At 53.4% G+C, this 19,134-nt stretch overlaps 1 protein-coding gene across 2 annotated transcripts in view; it reads left to right on the top strand.

Annotated features, from left to right (window-relative positions):
• Positions 1-1,166: 1,166 nt before the first annotated feature.
• The window catches only part of LOC106498480 (TGF-beta receptor type-2-like), a 33,064-nt gene continuing 15,096 nt past the window's right edge, over positions 1,167-19,134 (top strand). Inside the window, exons 1-2 of one of the 2 annotated variants that reach the window (XM_013959728.2) lie at positions 1,167-1,370; positions 17,692-17,842. In XM_013959728.2, coding sequence (XP_013815182.2) covers positions 1,319-1,370; positions 17,692-17,842 — 203 coding nt within the window. In that variant the 5' untranslated portion in view covers positions 1,167-1,318. The remainder of the gene's footprint in view (positions 1,371-17,691; positions 17,843-19,134) is intronic. The other variant, XM_013959729.2, reaches the window with a different exon arrangement.

Here is a 19,134-nt window from a genome sequence, read left to right on the forward strand (position 1 = left end):
GTTTCTCTACCTCATCTAATACCTCCCCTTTTCCCCTTTTAAATGCAGATGATGGGAAAAGTCATACTGTTTTGAACTCTTTAGCTCTATAATTAATACAAATAACTCTATAAAACAAGCAGTTGCAGTTTATGAGAAAGCTTCCATACAAAGTAAGAACCTGACCCCTCAAGTCCAGCTGAGCGAAACACTCCCTGATTATGCACGCACACACACACACACACACACACATATATATATATCTATAAACACACCATGCACTGATTGATGAACTATAAAATGAATTATAAAATGGAGACTGGAGACTCACTGACTTAAAATGCTATGTATACATCAAAAAAGTGATAGATGCATTTATCAATAACTATAAAAAAAATTAACTTCACCTTAAGGCAGGCTTTTGGCTGCAAAAAACTTAGTAACATCATCTCTTTTTCTGCCACACTCAATTATATTGATCATTATTTTAACACATTCTGAAGGACTGGGATAGATCATAGGGCAAGAGTTTGAGGATTTTACTCCTACTTTTGCCACTGACGGATAGTGTTAACAACCGAGGCAAGGCAGATTTCTGCTATGTTTCAGTTTCCCCTTTGTAAGTGGGGATAATATTTCTTGCAAGTTTTTGTAAAGCAGTTTGAGATCTTGGGGAGAAAGCAGCTATTTAAATGCTCTACGTTATTATTTTAGGCCCCAATTCAGGAAAACATATACATATACATCTAAATTGTGCCGATTTGATGGGATGAAAGCGCCTACTTTAGGCTAAGCTCATATTGATGCAGTCTTCCTGAAAAAGCTGCCCTGAACTTTCCAGTTGTGCCTATTAAAAATACAGCCCATTGAAACGTACTTAAGAAACAGAGTTAATTTCTAAAAGGGGGGGGGGGGGAAGTAGTGAATTAACAGCAGCCCGGCATATCGCAGCGTAACCTCCCGTGTCTTACTCGGACGAGAGAGGCACGCGGCAGCGCCCATGACTTTCTGATTAGCCGCCTGCAGCAGGCAGACGTCGGTCCCCTCCGAAGATCCTCGGGCCGTTCGGAGCTGGGAGCAGCGCGGCGTTGTCATCGGAAAAAACAACAAAAAAAAAAAAACCCGAAAAATCAGACGCGCTCGTCGGAGCCAGGGCTCTTCCCCCGGCTCCCCCCCTCCCATATTTGTATATATTTCGGGAGGAGAGAGTTTGTGCACAAGCCGCAGTTCCTGGGCGGACCCCACGCGCAGCCGGGCTGGGAGCCGCCGCTCGGGGGGACGCGCAGCGCCCGCAGCCGTGAAGGCGGCCGGCCGGCCGGGCGCCCGCGGGAGCCGGGAAATGGGCCACGGGAAGAGAGCGGCTCTGCTTTCCCTGCTGCTGCTGTCCTGCGGTGAGTGGGGAGACGCTCCGGCTTCGGCAGCCGGCTCGGAGGGGGCGTTCAGGTCTTCCTGCCGCCGGCAGGACAGCGAGTCTTTGATTTCTCCCCCGGTAGCGATTAGCCGGACGGCTCGAAATAGCGGAGGATTTGGGGGCGAGCGCGAGTGGCGGCGCCGCTCCGGCTGCGTGGTTCTGCCCCAGCGCAGGGCGAGCGCTGGACCGGGTGGAAGTGGCTGCGCGCTCGCAGATGTCAGTGTTTACAGCGCAGAAATATATATATATATAGAGAGAGAGAGGTCAGCGTTACTTGTTGGAAGTTTTTATTTTATTTGGGGGGGGGGGGGAGAGATTAAAAGCAACTGAAGCGCGCCGCTGAACGACCTGGCATCGACGGTGTCCAGATGTGGTGAAGTTTGCAGCTCAGAGCTTTTATCAGCCCCGGTTTATGCGCTGAATTAATCAAAGTATTAAAGAAGGAAAGAAGCGGGGAGGGGGGGAGGAGAGCTGTCTTTGCAGCAACATCTGGTTATTCGGCAAACCTTTCCAGCACTTACGTAAAGATTTCTTTGCAGTAAGTGCTCTGTTTAGGTTTTGATAGCATTTCTTCAATACTGTAGATAAAACCCTCCAGCAGCACTTGAAAATGTGCCCATCCATGGTTTAAACTCTCTTGTTTATATCTTGATGATTGTTTCATAACAGGGGATAGATTTGTATATAAGTGAGTGTTATATACACATCTCCTAAGTATGTGTGCGCGTCTGTCTGTATATACAGTACCTACGTATGTGTATACACACATATATCCCTATATAGGATATATTTATATATTTGCATGGACAATGGGACTTTTTACAGTGAAATCTTTTGCAAACACAGACCTGTTCCGCTCAACATAGAGATTTCAATGCAATTGAAATTGCTTTTTGCTCAAAGCGAGGAAGTATTGGGATTATAATCCCAGGATTTTTGCACCCAGATGAAATAACTGGGGACAGGGATCTGCATCTACATTTGCTTTACATAGGTCCCCCTATCTACAGAAGTAGGGAATGAAAGTAGATGATCAGTCAGCGATTTGTGTGTACGCAAATACGACTCTTAGTGCAACTGTTGAAGCGGAGGGCCCCAGATGAGAGGATTCAGAACATAAGGTCAGGCTGATTTTCAAAAAAAAAAAAAAAAAGTTGCAGAAAAATGTAGTATTCGCTATTGTAGATAAAACCCTGAAGAATGGTTAAAAAGTAGGATGCTATACTGATAATATTACTCTGCTAAATTAATCACATTTGGAGCAAAACTGAAGGAAATCCTACAAGTCATTATTTAAAGCACAGTCTTGGGTTGTTTTTGGTAAGAGAGACGACCACTAATTATCCTTCAGAAATACCTAATTTTGGAGTTATTTAACTTATGGTTTCCTTTTTCTAAAAGGCAGGGTTTTAATCTGAAAGAAGCCAAACCAAAACATATCATGATTACTAAGTTCATCTGAAAGGTTACGTGAACGATACGATGGCAAAATTTGTCTCAGTATGGGGAAAAAAGGAAAAAAAAAGCGCAGACCAGGCTCTCCCTCACTAATCCAGCTCCCCAGTGACATATTTACGCGGGCTACATCCGGCTCCCTTGCGCCTGCTGTTAGCGACCGACCCTGCAGCAGCCCTGAGACGTTGCAAGCACCCGGGTGCCCGCTTTGCACTGACGTTAAGCGAGAAGGGAACAGCAGTTTCCCCGAAATGACAGAAAATATGCATTCAATTATTCTGAAAGCAACAAATTCCACCACTCGTCCAGCCCGGCTTTAAAGAGCAACAGCAGCGGTTTGGTGACAGCGGCAAAGTCGCTCCTCTTAGCGCAGAGTTTTAAGTACTACCCTAACGAAAATGGCCTTGATTTCATCCCAGTTCTCCCAGAATAACTCCGTCAACGCCAGCTGATCGTCTTCAGGGACTTTACTGCTCTCCCTAAGAGTTTGAACCAGGGCAGCCAAGACCTGAATTTAGGCTCCATATGGCCTGTCTCTATCCCTGTAATCACCGCCATGGTCATCAAACAGCGTATCTGTCCATTTTCATCCATCTGTGATGGAAGGACAGACTGCTGCCTGACAGAGAGCTAAAAATAATGCAGCTACTGGATTTCCATCATTCTCCCTGGTCAGCTCTCAAAAAGCATACTGGTATTGCTTCAAAATATCTGTTATCCTTAAATTCTCCCCCGTGGCAGCGGCTGTTGCAGGGCAGCCTTTCTACATTTCTTTCTCGGCAGAATGCGGAGACAGGCAACTTCCCCACCACGTCCTGACCCAGGAGCCGCCGCTGGATTATAGCGTTGTACTGGTGCTCAGCGCTTGCCCTCCCGCTGGAGAGGTTACAGGGGAGCCTAAAGGCTTTCGGTGTCCTTAGTTTATCCGAGAGAGACTTGGGAGGGGACTCAGGGATCATTTATGAAGAGCTCCCAGAGATGTTTTCTGGCAGAGGGCTTCCCAGTCTATCGCACAAAGGCAAAGCAAGATTTACATGCCGAAAGCTGAAACCAGGCATTTTTGTATCCGAACACAACACAATAAAGTTGTTCCAGCAGGTAATTCCCAAACTCAGGATGTGGTGATTTTTTTGTTGCTCGAAGCCTTCAATGACTGCAAGACTATCCACCAAGAGTCCTGTGACCCATTCAGAAGTTAGGGAAGCTATAGGGATTACTGTATTGTACATACAGAAACATTCTGGCCTTAAAGTTTTTAATTAAGAATTTTTCTTCCTTGTTTTGAGTTGGAATCTCAAAAGTCTCCCTCATGTTTCTGCGGATCAAAAATAGGGCTGGCATACAAGCATGGGAGTGAACCACATCTAATCTTGTAGGAGAGAAGGAAAAAGTTCCCCACGTCTTCCAGCTGTTGGGACAACCTCAGAAACACAAGCAAAGTGTCACTGGTGTGATGACAGCTCTGAAGGCCTGAAGCACCCAAGGAGCCTGGCAGGATGCCCTTGGGCATCCCAGCTCCAAAAGAGGACGTGAAGCTCAAAATCCAGCAGGGCACATTGTGCTCATCAGGAGAAGGTTGTACTCCATGAGACACGCTACGGACAGTCTGCCCAGAGACTCCAGCAAATATGTACGCTCATATTTTGGAGTCATACTTCACATTTGCATGCCCAGAGCAGTGCCTGGGAAGGCACACACCTTATAGATGGGTATTTAAAAAAACCACTGCCACTTGGTCCATGGCTCTGCCTTCCCAGTGAGGGACAAGGCACTGAAGGAGTCGGCATTATCCTCATTCGAACCCATCCCATTTCATTCCCAGCTCTCCATCGTGGCCTCTGCCCAGCACTGGATGGGAGCGCTAGCCTCACGGCCACTCACCCTTGGGAGACTGTAGCCCGTCTGCTGCTGTCCCACCGCTTGGTGCCTCTCATGGGGCCATCTCTTGGCAGACGGTGGCTATCTGAAGCCACGTGCTCCTTCCTGCTTATACAAACCAGCCCCTCTTCCCCCAGCGAGCCTCTTTGGCTAAACATATAGAGCGTATATAATTCATAAATCACAACGGGGAGCTCCAGGGCTGTCAGCAAAACATCTCCGGCTTTTGATCTGCTCGAGAAATCCCTGACCTATCCCAGGCTCCTCAGGCAGCTTGTTCAAGACGTTGGCCTCTTATTTCTAAGGTCAACAGAGCTCAACCCAGGGGCTGTGCTACCACCGAAACCCCAAGGGCCGGGGAGCTAACTGGGACCGTGCCCCGGCACAAGCGCAATTCAGGGGTGGGAACCCCCAGGTCCAAGCTGAGCTGACAAGAGGGAGGAAAGGCAGCATCACCCTCCGTTTCACGGACGGATATACCCCTTCGCAGCAAGGGGACCTGCGGGTGCGAGGCTGAGGCAAGCCCAGGGACCCCCGCTGTGCTGCACCCATCAGAGCCAGCAAGGAGAGCGGTGGGCGATTCTGAACTCGCCTTTATGCTGCCCCAAACCTGACACAATTTCAGCCGTTGGTGTAAGTTAGACTGACTTCAAGGCTAAGCCAGAGGTGCACAGCTAGGTCAAATTCATGAAAGTGGGCATTTCCTCTCTCTTTACATCTTAAAAACTTTCATCAGATTTGAGGCAGGTTGGTCATCACTAGAGCTGGTCAATTCTGTATCTTGGTGGGGAGTTTTGAGGGGAAAGTCCTTTCTGAAAAATAATTCCACAGAACTGAAAATTAAAAAGCACCTTTAAAAATAAATAAAAAAAAAACAAAGCTGATTTTTCCTGCTACTGCTGTCATCAGTATTTGACAACAATCACAAGGATATTTTGTGAAGAAAAAAGTAGTAGAAAAATTCAGCCAGCTGCAGTCATGATATTTGTTAGTCCTGTTAAAGGCGGAGACCTTAACAGATGTATCCAGCGTACTCTCCGAGTATGAGGAAAGCAATCATTGGCATTAGAAGAAGATGACGGGGACTTTTATTCTAAGGAAGTATTCAACCCTATTGCCTATTCCCTACAGCTTTATGCTGTTGCTTGTTTTGCTCCATCCAGTTTATTTCCTCAGGACGTGTTTTCCTCTCCTCGTAGCAATAACTCTCGGCAATAACATTTGCTTTCTGTCGAGTGCCACGGTGTTGCAGCTTGCCATAAACTAATGACCTCTCCCATGGATTGTCATGTTTTTGGGGAAGCGCAACATCTGATCTTATTAAAAAAAAATTTAAAAAAAGGAAAGCAGTCCCACCAACGAGACAAAATGAGCAGCTCCCACACACTTTGCTCTGTTCGGAGCCAATGTTTAGCACTGTGTGCCAAGTGAAATCCTGGAAGAGGCCTCCATTTACGAGGGAGATAACGCCACCGATGGCTGGCCGGCTTATCAGACCTGTGGATTAGCGCTGCATTATCGCGGTGTCGGGCCCCAACCGGGGGATAACATTTCCTTAGGGACCTTCGGAGAGGCATGGGGAAGCGGAGGGGTGGCTCTGAGCTCTGTTGGCCCCGCTCGGATGCGCATCCCCGAATTCGGGGAGGACCGTTGTGATCCTGCCTCCAGAAGGGATCTGCAAGGTCCATCAGCGCCGTATTTCTTGCTCTTCCTTTGATTTCTCCTTTTACTGCAGTCCATGTAGGGCTGAAGTTTTCCTGCCAGCTGCTGGTAGCTTTCAGCGTTTTGGGAGATGTGGGAGGGCCTGCTTATCTCGTAATCCCCTCGCCGCCCGCGCTCCCCCCAGTTACGCCCGCTCAGGACATACCCTTTCATGGAGCTGCTACGCTGCGATGTTTTGCTTCCCATTGATAAGCCAGGAACAGGCCTGACAAACGACAGCTGATTTATACTACAGCAAACGCGCCTCGTCTTTGGGGCAATTAATGTCTCCGGCTCTACATTGCAGTCTGCCGGCTTACAAGGAGCTGAGGGCCGTTGACCACATGGACGCTAGCAGTTCTGAAAATACACCTTAACCAAAGTGTTACCTTTGTCAAAACAGGATTATTTACAGCTGGATTCAGGATTTAAAAAAAAAACAAGACCTTTTCAGCATTTGCAGTGTGCAATCCGCAGCTATTTGCAAAAATGAGCAGTACTGAGGAGCTGATCCGCAGCTCCAGCGGTGGCAGCTGCTGTGTTTCGCTTTGCAGAGTCCTGTGCTCTGGTCCAGTGGGACTCGCAAAATGGTTGAAGCAGCATCATATGGGACATGCTTTCCGTGGGCCTGCGGCAACGCTCCTCACCGCGCCGCGTGCGGTGACATTCCCCCGGCTCCATGGCATTAGTTCTAGCCCGATCCCAAACTCCAGGTGACACCAACTGACCCGGTCGCTTCCTCTGATCGCTAATAAGGCACCACCTTTCCCCAATATGAGAGCATCTCCTAAGCTTTCGAGTTCCCCCGACAGCCCCGTGAAGATGCTACCTCCGGGATCAACAGCCTTTTCCTAGGTCTCTGCTTCTGGGAAGCCTGAAGACACTCACTGAAGTTTCTGCCCGGCTGGTTATTACACTGTTAAGAGGTTGGGGGGGGGGGAAAGGGGTTGTTCCCCCCCCCCCCTCCCAAAGGCAACGATGGAGAACACAGAGATTTTGATCCTGATCCCTTCTTGCTTTGGCCATTCCCAAAGGAGATGGTGTGACTGTGCTTTGCATTGCCCCGGTGCGAGCACCATACACCCTGTCGGGAAGATGGTACCACCAATGCGAATTCATACTGTGTCTGTCCCTGGATATCCATGGCCCGCTTCCTCTCCTTCCCAACTCACCATATCCTCCCGTGTCAGACCCGCATGTGGGCACCAACTCTGCTGAGAGCTGTGCACCTCTACGTGCACCTGGGGAGCCACCCAACTTCGCAAAGTCAGGAGCTCAGACCTACTCCCGTGAAGGGTCTCTGGTGTGATGTGGCTACAGGAGCTCCCATGGTCTTTATGACTGAGAGTGGTGTAGGTATTTCTTTAAAAAAATTCCTTGGCTCATTTAATAAAGTGCAACTGTGCCTTTTTGGCCCACATGCAGAATGAGTCGCTGCGTCCCCTCTGGTGAGTGTGTGACAGAGCAGGTCACCAACCGATGCAGCCGGGACGTGACAAGAGAGATCTGTCTGATGTTGCTCGATGACTTTCTGCCTGGGAGAATCTGAACAGCCAGGTGGAAGAAACGGGATCAGCTGCTGTTTTGCCGCGTAAAGCATTTATTTTCCGTGGTAGATCTATCCCCAAATTAGCCCCAACCAGTCGACGACTGCAAACAAGGCCCTTCTTACAGGGGGAAGTGACACACGGAGCCATAAGCAACAAGCAGTTGAATTAATCATCCTCCTTCAAATAGACTGAGAGGACAAGCAGCCACAGAAAAGAGACTGGGGATCCCCTGGGAGCTCAGTTCCTGCCATGGCTTTAGTATGTCAAAAGGCACCCTGGGACGGTGGCAGAAAACGGTCCCGGGCGTTCCCACCAGCCGTGCAGAGCATTCGCTTTGGGGCACGTTCGTCCCAGCACACATCGACTCCAGCTTCGTGCATTCGCTCTGCGCTCACCTCCTTGCAAAATAGCACCACGAGCAGCACAAGCTTTTCTGTCACCCACAACAGGCTGCAGCGTGGAAGGAAGCTGTTGGACAAAGCTATTACTTGGAGGCATTCAGACCGTGGCACGTTTCGGGCGGCACCCTGGGGCAGGAAGCTGGGTTAAAAAAAGGCAGTGCAAAATTAGGATATCTCGGAGCATGAGATAACGAACTGAGAACCGGTTTGTCTCAATTTGCCCGTTCCTCCGTGCTGGAGGAGCAGCTCGGCTCAGCCCCGCGGCCGCCGCGGCTCCCTCGAGCTGCGCTGCAAGCCTGCCCCGTGCGAACGCTCCTGTCCTCTTGAGGGACGGGTCTCTCATGGGACATCTCACAACCACACAAGCTCCCGCTGCTCCCGTGGGCGGAGAACAAGCAGCTCAGGCCCCATCAGCAGGACTCCTGAAAAGCGGTGGTCCCGTTCCTGCAAAAACCCTTGTGGTTTGCTTTGCTTTCAGAATCTGCACTGTATCCCCCGCCACGCTGCAATAGGTCCCTTTAGTTTTGGAAAATTGGAGAGATATTCAGATTGAACTGAACCCCGCGAGGAACAGTGCCTTTATGTAGATTACAACACATTTCCAAGCTTCTTAAAATAGAATTTTTAAAAGAGATCAAGAAGGAAACGAAAGAGAAGAACATGCCAGCTTATCTATCTGCATGCTTTAGGAAAAGCAAGAAAGCTGGAGCATCTGCATCCAGGCTACCCTCAAGTTCGAGTTCACTCTGACAGCACTAATTACTTAATTATTGTTAGATCCGGTCTAAATGAGGGCAGAACGCAACTATACAGAATAATTTTAGCAGCCGAAAAGAACAGGCAGTGCTGGAACGACTTGATGACAGCACGCGGATGGAGAACCAGCAGCGCGGCTCTGCCCTAGAGCTCGTCACACAATCTCTTGCGAGCCCTGCTCACCTCGGGTAACCAAAATACTACAAATACAAAAAAAAATACAGCCTAGCCAGTCACAAAACTCCATGCGAGATATTAAGAGCAGCTCCAGGCTAATGTCTCTGTGTTGGCTCATCACAGCCCCTCTACCAGATGGTAACTCGAACGGGTGCCAGGAATTTCAAACACTCCTCAGGAAGTTCATCTAAATCATCAGCAAACCCTTTCTACTTAAAGCAGAGCAAACCCTGTTGCCCAAATGTGACCCAGATAATGTTTCTGACATGTTTACCTATTTGGATGATATCTTTAAAGTTCACTTCCATCTACTCACGAGGGTCCAGGATTCCTGCAGAGCCTGAAAAGTTTACACAAAACTAAATTCCACAGCATAATACGATAACAATAATAATATTAAAAAAAAAAGCCCTCTATGCAGTACCGTTACTTGTGCTGAAGTAGTCAAGCCAGAGCAAGATCTGCACCCAACTTGCAGCTCACTTTCTTTCACTGTCAGGTTCATGGTCTCACCTGTGATGGGTCTTCCTGCAATTGAGGTGCAAGGAAGGGGCAGAAGCTGCAATCAGATAAACCAGATAGGACACAACTGTTGGTAGCTCCAGAGAAACAAGAACAACAAAAACGATGGCAGTAGCGTCAGCTGGTCGTTGGTTGCCTCTTGCCTCCCGCCGCTCAGCTCCCGACCCACCGCGAGGCGCCAGGCTCCCGCGGCGCCCGGCCCCGGCCCTGCCCGGGCTTCAGAAACCGTGGTTTGTGGTGCAGCTCTTCGCTTTCCGCTTTCATACCCCGGTGATTACCCAGCAGCTGCCGCATGCTTCATGGGATAGCAGAGTTATCGCAGGGCGAACTGGCGATCGCTTTTGTCTGCCGCGGCGGTTTGCCGCTGCGTGGCGGCAGCTTGGGAGACGAGCTGCTGTAGCCAGCGCGCGCTGCGCTTAGGGGGCAGAAGAAACAGGGTTAAGTTACCATCCCGTGGGACTTGAGGGACCTCTGCGCTAGGGCCGCGTTTGCAGCGAAGCTCGGCGGCATCGAATGCTCCTGCGGACCGTGTTTCTGCCGACCTCCCGGGGGGACGAGCAGACCCCCAGAATTGCCACCAAACCACCGAACCCTGCTGGTTTTAGGGCAGCTTTGCTCGCGCAGCGAGTCTGCACAAGCTTACAAGCGGTTGCAACGCCCGTGCGGAGCTGTGAACTTGCCCATGACCCACGTCCTTCTGGCCCTTTCGTCCTGACCCGTCCACGGCCCCTGGGATCGTGGTCTCAGGCCACCATGTGCATGTTAAAATTGCAAATGCTGACACCGTTACATGGTCTGTGGGCCCGGAAAGGCCTGATTCAGAGCTTAAGTTGGACTTGCTCTTGGCCAAAGGGGGGCGTGTTAGGTGAAGCAGGTGCTTCGGCGCGTTAGGGGACCGCAGGGAAAACAGTGCTAACAACACACAACTCCCAGCCCTTAATGCTACTGGTGTCTAAGTGAAGGTGTAAGTGCATTGACAAAACAGACAAAATATTTTCAGCCGTTTTCGAACGTTTCAAAGACGCAGTGAAGAGCTGCGTTGATAATCCTTCGCAGTCCTCCGTAGCCAGAGAGAGCAGTTCTGCCCATAGCGTTGGGTCAGGTCTTAATGAACTTCAGGACCTCAGGACTGGAGGGCTTTGTTTGTTTTTTAAAACTTTAATGTCTGTTTTTTAAAAGTTTAATGTCAGGCTTTGTTTGTCCGGTAATTTTTGTATTTAATAGAATTCTCCAACTGAAAGAGAAACAGTACGTCAGCATAACACGTTTCGAGGAGTACCAGCAGTCCACGAAGCTGGTAAAAATACTGAAGTAAAATAAACTTTATTACCTTAATCGTTTCATGCAGAGAGTAAACAGAGAGGATTTGTTTATGAGGTCCTGGAGCATCCAACATCCAGTGTTTCCGTAACGCTCCTCTAACGAGTTGCATTCGAGCCCGAACGCAAGCTGCTTGGGCGGAGATGGGGAAAAATCCTGCAAGAATCGCTTTGCGTTTGGGAATGAGTTTCACTGCAGAACATTTTCTGGTTGACTTTGCAGCGGCGTGAAGCCAGCAGCGATTTCGTAGTGCGCGGGATGGGTGAGCCGGGTGCATAACGCTCAGTGCGTCCAAGGGAAATAAAACCAAGCGCATCACCCGGGCGGGGGAGAGCAACGGCGTCCCGGCTCGTGGCACCAACCGGCTGGCCCCGCTGGGCATTTTGACAAGCCTTGACGATAGTGAGGTTGCAGATGGGCTGGACGGACCTCTTTAAGGATACATCTAAAAGCAGAGGCATGCCCTAAGGGCTCAGGCGCGACTCCAGCCGCGAGGGCAACGCACCGGCCCACGGGGAAGCTGGCAAGCGGCCGGGCTCCCGGGTCCGGCTCTATCTCTTGCTCCCGTAAAAGGCAGTACTTCACCCTCTAAGTTTTCCTCAGGGCACTTTGTAAAATCAGAACAGCCCCGTAAACAGTAAGAGCGAGATCTGACGATTAAATTATTTACTGACGATTATTTCCGCAGTGGGAGAGAGGGCGTTTCGTCGGGATGTCGGCGCTTGCGGCCCCCGGGGGAGCGAGAAGGCAGGGAGACGGCGCGGGAAGCGGCGGCGGCGGGTCGGACGCAAAACCCTGGTGCTGCTTTGCGCAGAAAAGCAGGGTTGGCATGAAAAATGCAGGCCGTGGGGCCGCGTAACTCCACACGCCGTTCGCCTGCTCCCGGCCTGGAGGAGCATGTGGTGCCCGGAGATGCTGCTTTGGGGGATGCAAAGGAACCTATATGCAAAAGACCTATATGCAGGGTCCTATATGCAAGGACCTATATGCAAAAGCCCTACATGCAGAGGACTCCCCCCGCCAGGAGACTTGCTGCCCGGTGGGACGTCCCCCCCAGGGACGCCGCGGCTCACCCACCACTGCCTTGCTGCTTGTAGATAGCAAGGGAGCAAAGCTGGGGATGAAGGGGTTAATCGCTGCATGCTCAGCACTCGGGCCAAGACCGTAAGTGACTCCCTATTGCTATTTTGAAAAAGGGCTGCCTGGAAAGGGGGAAAAAAAAAAAACACAGAAAGGAGGTTTACTTTACAGCCGTCCTTATTTCATCTGCAGAGTTTATACAATGGAAAATAAGAGCCAGGGTACGCAGAGTCAAATCATTCCTGTTTCATTAATGGTATGGAAATCGTTTTGGTTTTATAGGGGAAAAACAAATGCGAACTTGATGTGCGCGCGTGTGCGTGTGCGTGCGCGCACGCGCGGGCAGCTCGCTCCGCTGCAAAGGGCAGAGCGGGGAAAGCCAGAAATAAAGAAGTGACTCAGAGGCCGTAGGATCGATGAGTCAGTTGAGCTGTTGTTGTTTCTAAACACGAGCGAGAGCACGGTACGGGCGGTAATTACGGGCGCGAGCTCGCCGGCGTGAGCGGCGCTGGGGCGCGCGGCTCCCAAAGCGCCGCCGAGCCGAGCCGAGCCGAGCCGCTCCGCGAGCAGCCCAGTGGACACGGGGACGAGCGGCTCGGCCCGGCCTGACCCTGGGGCGCAATGCAAAAGGCGCCGAGCGCTACGGCGGGTTTCCGGAGCGGCCAGGCGGCCGGCGTGGCGCGGGGCTCGTCCCTCCCCGGGGTGAGGTTAGAGCATGACGTAACCTGAGCATCTGAAAGAGATTTGAGAAGTCTGCTGGTACGGCCCATGCCCAATTTATTTCGTAATCGGACTGAGCGTTATTTGCTAAACACTTGATTGAAAGGGATATTTTCACAAAGGAAAAAAGAAAGAAGGAAAAAAAAAGAACGTGGTAGTTACCAGCCTGTTTGAAGAAGGTCCAGAAAGACCAGGAATGGATATGGCCTCTTTTTGGCAGCGGGAAGCGCCGGTGTCTAACGCAATCGAAATCGGCCCTTCTCCGTTCCCCAGGAAACATTGCCGGCTCGTCGGGTGCCCCGGCGTCGACCGCGCGGGACGACGCGGGCCGCGTGCCCAGGGCAGACCCCCTCCCTGTGCCCAGTGCGCCGCGTGCGCTCGGCGTTTCCCGGAGGAGAAGCCGGGGTTCTGGGGGGGGGGGAACGGGATAACGGGTCTTTGGGGCTCGATTTGGGCTTCCCTCCCTCTCCTCCGAATACAAAGATGCGGAGTAGGGAAAGCGCATGAAGGGAGAAGGGCGGTGGGGAAATGAAACGCTCTTCAGCGGAGGAGGCTGCCGCAAGATCCTGCAAGCGGAGACTGGAGTCGAGCTGCCGAATTCCCGTCGGAAATCGCCGGACGGCAGTTCTGCATCCGGTCCCGGGGAGATCCCGCAGCGCGGCGCGATGCAGCGGCAAGAGCGGATGTTTTCCGGCAGATAGGATCTGGGTCGGGCGGGAATGGCCTGCGGGAAAGTGGGGGCCTCTCCCGCGCGGGGCACACGGGCAGCCGGAGGTCTCCCGCCGGAGCTCAGGACGGCGGGAATTACCGCTACGGCCCCCATCCGCGGCGCCGGGGCAGCTCGGGAGTCACCTGCCAACGGGGAAGATCCCCGCCGTCCTCACGGGGGGCCGCGAGAGGCTGGAGCCCATCAGCTCTGCCGTCGCTTTAACCTTAGGAACGACCCCCGCGTATAATCGGGAAGGAATTTGCTTGTCCTCGTAACAATTTTATGAGCGGCTCTGCTGTTGTGCAGCGGTGTCCTGAGCCGCGGACGAAAGCCAAACGCGCAGGCGAATGCCAGTGGTGGGCCTGGCCCAGAAGCTCCTTGGAGAGCTGCTTCCGATGACATTCAGGGGGGCAGAGGGCGAAGGCACGGCAAAGGGCGCCCCGGGGGGCAACGCCGGGCCGGAGGGACCCCGAGAACCACCCCGACGCCCCCGGTGGTGCTCTGAGCCCTGCCGCTCCTGCCGGCGCAGGGCAACAAGCCTTCCCGGTGAGGAGACGCCAAGCTCAACGTGAACCCACCTATCGGCGACTTCAAGCCGTCTCTCCGACCGCCGTTTCACGATAACTTTGACCAGCCGTACTATTTATTGGCTCCCATCGCATCCTTATGGCTTCAATTTATTTTTGGACTACTCAGCCCACATTTAATTAGTTGAGAGTTTGTTCCAAGTTTTGCTTATCCAGCTCTTTTTTTTTTCCTTTCTTTTTTTTTTTTTTTGAAGTTTGTATTTTGATGTTTAGCGTTTGCCTTGGCAACATCTGGAACCCCTTTATGGAAGTGTATTGTTACTTTTACTGCTCGTGCAGCTTTATTAAATCATCTGAGTATTAATATTGAAAGTGTTCATCTGGGTCTAATCAGGGCCAAGATGAGTGATGTGGCAGCTAAATTGTACCTAGAGCTAATGGCTCAAGGACACACGGTTCGGAGGGAGCTTTCGGTGGGCTTTGCACGCTCCTCTCTGACTTACCAGGAGAATCAGAAGGGGAAAGAAAAATAGATAGTCCCGCTCCGACCTTTCCTCCAGAGCAGATAACAGAGTCACAGTCTGAACTAGTTCAGAACAATTTGTCTCTAAAGAATTTTGTCCGCTTACCGCTGTATTTCTGGAGCGCGTTTCCGTGTTTAACTCTTTAGCCTGCGCCAGCTCCTTCGCGCCGCAGCGCATGACCGCCGAGCCGAGCCCCCCTCCCTGCGCACCAGCACCATGGTGACGTTATTTTTATATATATATATATATATATATATATAAAATTTATATATAATATATAAAAATATATATATATATAAATAATATATATAATTTTTTTTTTCTTTGAAGTTTGAGGCCCGCAAGTCCTGCCCTGGCACAGCACTGTGGGAAAGCTGCGCTTTGGGCGTGGGAACCCCGAATCCCAGCCAGGGTCACGGTTTCGGGTGCTAACCCTTGGAGGGAGTTGGGCCGGTGGGTCTGTTCAGGTCACCCACAGGATCCCCGTTTGCTTCAGCAGGGCCGGAGCAGCCCCTGGAACCGGGACCATTTCGTGGCAGGTCGTGGGATGCTTGGCCGCCTCCTTGCCTGCGTGGCTCCCGGCACCCGGCACGCCGCAGTGAGGTCCTTGCTGGGTGCTTTTAAGCCTCATATGGGTCATTTAAAGAAAAAAACCTAAAACCTCCTCGTTGCAGCGCCCGCGGTGCCGTCGGAGCCGACCGCAGGCCCCGCGTTGGGAAGCGGAGCAGTTAAAATCCCAGAGGAGTTAAATGCGCGGCGTGCCGGCAGCTGCGGGGGCCCTGCCCGCTTGCCCGCAGCGGCAGAGAAAGCCGCGGGGACGAGGAGCACGCGGGAGCCTCCGCCGCAGCTACGGCCCCGCGCCCCCTGCCCCGAAACGCAGCCCGGCTGGTGCCGGAAAACCTCCAGCCCGGCAGGCCTCGGCCAGGAAGGGCGTTAAGCGAGCGCGGGGAGAGACTGCACCTCGTCAGGCCGCCTGGCGTGGGTCCGGCGGAGGACGTCCGGGCCGCCCCGCTCTTTGGGCGGACGTCCAAAATGCGCCTCAGCGTTCGGGGTCCCCCGCTGCGGCATTAAACGACGCGCCCACCAGAAAGGCCCTCCCTCCAGCTGGCGCGTCGCTGGGGCACTATAGCGCATCGCTGGGACCCTATAGCACGTCACAGGATCTTATAGCATGTCGCAGAACCCTATAGCATGTTGCTGAGACCCTATAGCATGTCACAGAGACCCTATAGCACATCACAGGATCTTATAGCACATTGCGGGGCCCCAGAGCATGTTGCTGGGACCCTATGGCATGTCGCAGGGACCCTATAGCACATCATGGGACCTTATAGCATGTTGCAAGGCCCTGTAGCACATTGCTGGGACCCTATAGCACGTTGCCGGGACCCTATAGCACATCGCTGAGACCCTATAGCATATCACAGAGACCCTATAGCACATTGCGGGGCCCTAGAACATGTTGCTGGGACCCTATGGCATGTCGCAGGGACCCTGTAGAACGTCTCCAGGTCCCTATAGCACATTGCAGTGCTCGGAAAGAAGAGGCTGCAGAGCACACCGCACCTCTGGTCCCTGTGCTCAGACACCCAGAAGTGAGCTTTCCGGGGAAATCCAGCCCCAAATACCCTGTTCCCTGGGTGCTTTGCCATCGTGCTTCGCCGGCAGGACAAGCCCCTTGAGCCGAGCAGGCTCGCTATAGGGACGGCTGGTTTTAGGCCCCCGTTTGGGGTCAAAACCTGCCATTCGATCGTTGCCCGTGGGTGCCGAACGCTGCAGGGCGGGAGGCGCGGCGGGGACGCGGCGGGCGCGGAGCCAGCCGCCGGCGCGGGGCGAGCAGGGCTCGGCTTTGGGAAACGGCTCCGCCACGGGTGCTTCGGGAGCGCCGAAAGGCGAACGGGAAGGAGCGGGGCCTCAGAGCAGGGCGCCTGCAGCTGCGCGCCCGCGCTGCCCCGGCCTCGCGCTCGGAGCCCCGCACTTTTGCTCCCTGCTGCTTGACGGCGAGGGAGGTGGCTCCGATCGCTGTCGCGGCCCAGCGAGCCGGAGCGGGCGTTTCAGCCGGGCGCGGGAGCGTGCAGGGCGCGCGGCCGCCTTGCGAAGCCACGGCAGGCGCTAAAGCCGGCGGGAATTAAAGACGACCGGCACCTTCGAGGAGCCAGCTGCTTTAATTCAGATTCCTGCATGGGCGCTCTTAGGCGTATTTATTAAATCGGATTAAAACTTGGCAAACATATAGAAGCCCCTTAGCCGTTTTGTTTGTCCTTTTTCTTTTTTTTTTAAAGGCAAAACAGCAGCCTTACAGCAGGAAGTTTAAATTTGGCTGGGATTTATTCCCTAACTCAGAACAGCTCATTCGCCCTCGGTATAGAAACAGCTCTAACTTTATCCTCGTGAGATACGCACAGCACAACCAGGCACGGCATATTTCCCAGCGGATTTCCCTGCTGGGGCTGGAGCCGGCGGCGGGGCGGGAGAGCGAGGAGGCCACCGCGGGCGGCGCATCCCCGCGCCGGCGTTTTGCTTCCCCCGGGGAAGAGGAGGGAACAACGTCGTCGGTCGCGTGGCGGCCCCCGGTTTGGGGCGCCCTGCGCATTCGGGACGCGCGGCGCGAGGGCCAGGTCACGCGGGAAGAAAGAAACGCTGCCGCGACAGCCGGCAGCGCTGCCAGCGCGAGGGGAGACCGCGGCTCTCCGCGACCGCGGCGAAGGTCCCGTCCGGTGGGGTCCGTTGCCTCGGGGCTGACGCAGCCTCGTCTGCTCTGTGCAAACCCTGGCGTCATCTAAAGCACGTTTGACCGAACCACCGAGCGAGGGAAACCCGTAAACGAACGCGCGTACAGGGAGCAGCAGGTCAGGCTCCTTTTCCCACCGATCTTGCAAAGCCCTCGAGGCGGCGGGTTGCGCTTCCCCCCCGCGGGCGCGTTCGGAGGAGGAGAGGGGAGCGGGGGAGCCTGACCCTCTCCGCGTCCCTTCCGCCCGCAGCCTGGTGCGCCGGGGCGCGCCGCAGCCTGAAGACCAACCTGTGCAAATGGTGCGACGCGACGGCGCCGGCCTGCGAGGAGCGGGTCTGCTACAGCAACTGCAACCTCAACTCCTACTGCGAGAGCCCCTACGAGATCTGCGTGGCCATCTGGTAAGCCGCGGCCCCGCGCGCATCCCCCGCCCTTTCCCTTCCCCTCCCTGCATCCCACGTTCGCTCCGCTTCAGGTGCAATTTGCAGCAAAATGATTTGCCTATAATTAATACTGGGTTGGGGTGGTTTTTTCCCTAAAGAAACTCCATTGAAACGTCCGACGCAAAGCGCCACGGCTTTGTGCTGAGCCTGCCTCGCTCGTGTAAAACCGCCGGGTGTAGCTTCACGAGCTGAATCCACGGGGCAAAACCAGCCCGTCCCCCAGGTCCTCAGAGCCTTATTGCAAGCTTTTAAAGCAAGCTATAGGCAGCTTTGGCAGCGAACCGGCCGGCGGCAGCGGGCGGTTAAATCTCAGCGAGGCATTTGCAGCGTACGCGCACGTACGGACGTATCCGCACGCACGGATGCTTCACGGCAACACCATCTTGCGCTTCGGGCCAAACGTGCAGCGTCTCACTCGGCCCAGAAGACTCCCTCCCCTCGCTTTTTGCTCCCCACGAGCAAAACCAAAAGACAACGTCCAGGTGGGGTCTACCCAAAGGGACTTTTCCCCTCTGTCCCTTTTAATTTGGCTGCCGAAGGGAAAACCAGCTCGGCACTTATCCCTAGGCGTTATCTCAACCTGCTCATTAGGGGCAAAGCCACGCTGGCCGTTTTCAGGATTCTGCCTCAACGTAATTGCTGCGTTATGGGCCAAAAGCAAAAAAGAACGACAACAAAAAAACAAAACAAAAAAGAAAAAACACCAAAAAACACCAAACCCAAACAAAAAAACCCCGCTCTCCCAAATTCCCCCACTTTGCAACGTTATGAGCCTGGTTGCGGCTGTTTTCGTTGGAGATTACGGCACGACCGCTGCAGCTGGGACCGGCTCGGGTTGGGTTTCCGTCTCCTTTCAAACTCATTCGCTGACCGCGGCCGTTTGGAAAGCGCGAGAGCTCGGAGGAGACGCGTCCCTTGCTCCCTGCCACCACCCTTGGTGCTCGCCGGAAGAAACGAAGGTCAAATCCTGGCGATCGCGGCTGCTCCCGCCTCGTTACCGGCTCCTAATTAGCCGCCGACCCTGCGAGGGCACGCGGGGCTGCTCCCGCGGCGCAGGAGGCATCCCGGCTCGGGACCCAGCTACGAGGCACTGCAGCAGGACGGTGGTTTCCATGCGCGTTTGCTCTGCCCAGTTGGGTCTCATCCTCATCACCTCCTTGTCCGCACTGCCAATGCTGGTGGACGCTTATAGTGCTACACAAGCTTGAAACGACGGGCAGAGATGAACTCAAGCCGCGGGGTTCGGACAG

This window comes from Apteryx mantelli, chromosome 6 (genome assembly GCF_036417845.1).
Source record: "Apteryx mantelli isolate bAptMan1 chromosome 6, bAptMan1.hap1, whole genome shotgun sequence".
Taxonomy (NCBI): domain Eukaryota; kingdom Metazoa; phylum Chordata; class Aves; order Apterygiformes; family Apterygidae; genus Apteryx; species Apteryx mantelli.